General features: G+C 61.7%; 1 protein-coding gene across 1 annotated transcript; it reads right to left on the bottom strand.

The window, feature by feature from the left end:
* Window positions 1-26: 26 nt before the first annotated feature.
* BARX1 (BARX homeobox 1) lies at window positions 27-2,303 on the bottom strand. The gene is made up of 4 exons (XM_026076951.1): window positions 2,258-2,303; window positions 974-1,262; window positions 718-802; window positions 27-224 (listed from the first exon to the last, which is right to left on the bottom strand). Exons 1-4 carry the CDS (start codon window positions 2,301-2,303, stop codon window positions 60-62), a joined length of 585 nt encoding a protein of 194 aa, XP_025932736.1. The 3' UTR covers window positions 27-59.
* Window positions 2,304-3,113: the final 810 nt, after the last annotated feature.

Below are 3,113 nucleotides of genomic sequence, written 5' to 3'. Positions count from 1 at the left end.
CAGCCGCTCCTCGGCGGCGCCGCTGGCGGGGCGGCCGGGCGGACCGGGGCCGGGGCCGGTCACTCCTCCTGGCTGACCTCACAGGGCGAGCCGAGGCTCTCGGGCGGCTTCTCGGCGTCCCGGGCTCGCTCCTGCTCCGACAGCTGCTCGCTGCTGGGGATGGAGTTCTTCTTGGGGCGGCCCTTGGGCTTGGTGGGGGACTCCAGGCCGCCCCCTTGCAACACCTGCGGGGCCAGGAGGAGGGCAGAGGGAAGCAAACCCGGGTAAAACCGCGCTCCCCGGCCGGGAGCCCGCCGCGCCTTGCGCCCCGCAGCCGGAGAAACCTCTATCTCTGCGTTCCCCACTATTTCAGCAGCGAGCCTGGGACGCAGCCAAGGAAAACGGCTCACAGCTGGCTTGCATCAGGACCTGGCTCGCATTTGCTGCTTTGGCCGGCTCCTCTCTACCTGTGCGGATCGCCCCTGCGCACCTGCGGGGCGCGGGATGCAGCGGAGCAGGGCGGCCGCGCCGCGGGAGGGCATTGCCGTGTCTCCCCATCGCTGCTGCATCTGCAGGCCTGGGGCCTTCGCTTTGTTAAAAAACCAACCAAGGGCAACATGCAGAAGCGGAGAGCCTGCGAGAGAGGGACCGGCATCTCGGCGGAGACGCGGCTGACCCCCCGGCACGGGCCGCGCCCGCGGGACCCGGCGCGGCGAGGGGCGGCCACACGCAACTTACTATTTTCTTCCATTTCATCCGCCTGTTCTGGTACCAGGTTTTCACCTGGAGCTGGCTGAGCCCCAGCGATTCGGCCAGGTCTATTCTGCGGGCGAGAGAGAGGCGGTGAGGCCGCTGCCTGCCCGCCCGCCCGCCGCGGAGCTGAGCCCCTCCGCTCCCGGGCCGCAGCTTTGGGCCTTTCGCAGCACAAATGTGCCTCCCCCGGCCCCCTGCCCCAGCGCGCCCCGGCCCCGCGGGGGCAGCGCCCCTCGCCTACCTGTCGGGCGTGGAGAGGTACTTCTGCTTCTCGAAGCGCTTCTCCAGCCCCATGAGCTGCAGCTCGGTGAAGACGGTGCGGCTGCGGCGCCCCTTCTTGGCCTTGCCGCCCGGCTCGGCAGCGCCCGGCTCCAGCTTGCCGCGGAGGTGCAGCTCCAGCGGGAGGTGCGGCGGGGCCGCGCCGCCCGGCAGCGCCGAGCCGGCGGCCAGCAGCGCCGAGCCCAGCCCCGAGCAGCCCAGGGGCGCCAGCGGGAACTTGAACACGGCCGCCGGCTCCGCCTTCAGCACGGCTGCGGGAGAGAGGCGCCGTCAGAGCCCGCCGGCGCCCGGTGCCGCGGTGAGGGGCGGCCCCGCGCGGGGCGCAGCGCTCGGGGCCCGGGGCGAGGCCAGCCGGGCGGGGGGGGGGGGTTCACCCGAATTCGGCTCTGAAAGGAGCCCCGGGGGCCTTCGCCCTCCTGGCCCGACGGCGGAGCGGCGGGGCGAAGCCCGGCGGGGGTCGGGGCGCCCCGGTACCGCCGGCTGCACCGCGCAGCTCCGCCGGCCCAAGCGCCACGTTTCAAGGGTCACGTTTTGCGCCAAAACCAGCGGTTGGTAATTACGGAATGATTTGGGATTTACAAGTGGAAATCTTTTAAAATATTTAAAAAACGGTCTCCTGTAATGTCACCTAATAAACGTCGGGACTCTTGGCCGCAGAAGCAGTAAGCGATATACCGGAGCGATACTCCGCGTGCGGGTGGAGGCCGCGGCGCTGCCGCGCAGGCAGCCGGGGCCCGAGTCCGCCGCGGGTTTCTCTCCGCCGGGCACCGCTACATTTGCAACGGTTTCGATTCCCGTCCGTGAAGCGCAGCCCCACGAATTTTCTCTTAAAACGTCTCGGGGAACAAGACAGGCAGCGTCCCTAAATGCCGTTCAGGAACAGGGCCATCCCTAACAATATTATTTAGGCTTCCCGAGACCGCTCTGGAGCCGCGGCCCGCTCCCCAGGCGCCCCACGGCCACGCGTGTGCGGCCCGCGCAGCCTCCGGCTCTGCTCGGAAATACAGAAAAATTCACCCAGCGCACGGCGGCTCGGGCCGGCCAGCGGCGAGGGGACAGGAGCGCTTGCTGGTGCGATGTCAGTTTAAACGGAATTAGTTACGTCCGAGCCTGCCTCTTACCGCTAGGAAAACAGGGGAACAACCCGGATTTTGTAAGGATTTTTTAAGAAGTGTCTGCGGGTTCCTTCTTCTCGGCCTAAGCAGAAATTGCGTTGTTGAAGCAAATACACATATCGCTCCCTTACAGGAACCTAATCCTCCTTCCACTGAACTCGGCGGGAGCTGTGCCATAAAGCGCTATAAACATCATTTTATTTGGTCCAATATTTTAAATAGTTCTGTCAGTCTTTAAAATTACTCTTTCCATATTCATTTCCAGATATTCTAATATATGTTGCTGCCATGCTATGGGGCTTGATCCTTTTTTATTTCTCTTTTAAATGAGAAATAAAAAATTGGGATCTCTCTATTTCGTTAATTTCTACGGATAAAGAACGACGATTCTGCAGATTAAAATGGCTTTGGAAACGAAAACTTTTACAATCACACATTAAATACTTGCGTTTAAATAACTGTTTCTGTAATATACTGCAGTTGTTCTAGATGCTGTATCAGACTGGAAATAGCGTGCTCTCTTTTTAAATAAATACATCTTTAGATATGTAATGTATGTGCGTCGGGCCCCCAGCTAAATCCATGTATGCGAAGTATACTGTTGTTTATTGCAGTCATATTTATGACTGCATAGGATGCAGTAATTTATACCCTACCCGAAAAAAAACACAAAACCTACCAACAAAAGCCTTCCCATGAAATTCACTGGGAGTTTCTGCAAACGGCACCGGAGCCCTAAAGCGGCTCTCTTAACTGTAAGCCCACTGAACTGAAAACGGTTTAAGTTTAAAGCCTCCGGTGCCACGGCGAAGAGGCTGCGGAGACGCTTCGTGCTAGCGAACCGCCGCAAGCTCTTTCAGGGCAAAATCCACGAGAGCCGCCGCGGCGGGACCCGGCGCTCGAGGAAACGCGGGGGAAAAGCCGGGGCCGAGCAGCTCCGCGAGGAAGCGCCGCGGCTCCCGCGCCCGCTGCGGGCCGGCTCCCTCC

Source organism: Apteryx rowi, unplaced genomic scaffold (genome assembly GCF_003343035.1).
Source record: "Apteryx rowi isolate R43461 unplaced genomic scaffold, aptRow1 scaffold_111, whole genome shotgun sequence".
Lineage (NCBI taxonomy): Eukaryota > Metazoa > Chordata > Aves > Apterygiformes > Apterygidae > Apteryx > Apteryx rowi.
Note: the sequence above shows the minus strand (reverse complement) of the source record. Positions and strands in the feature narration are given on the sequence as shown.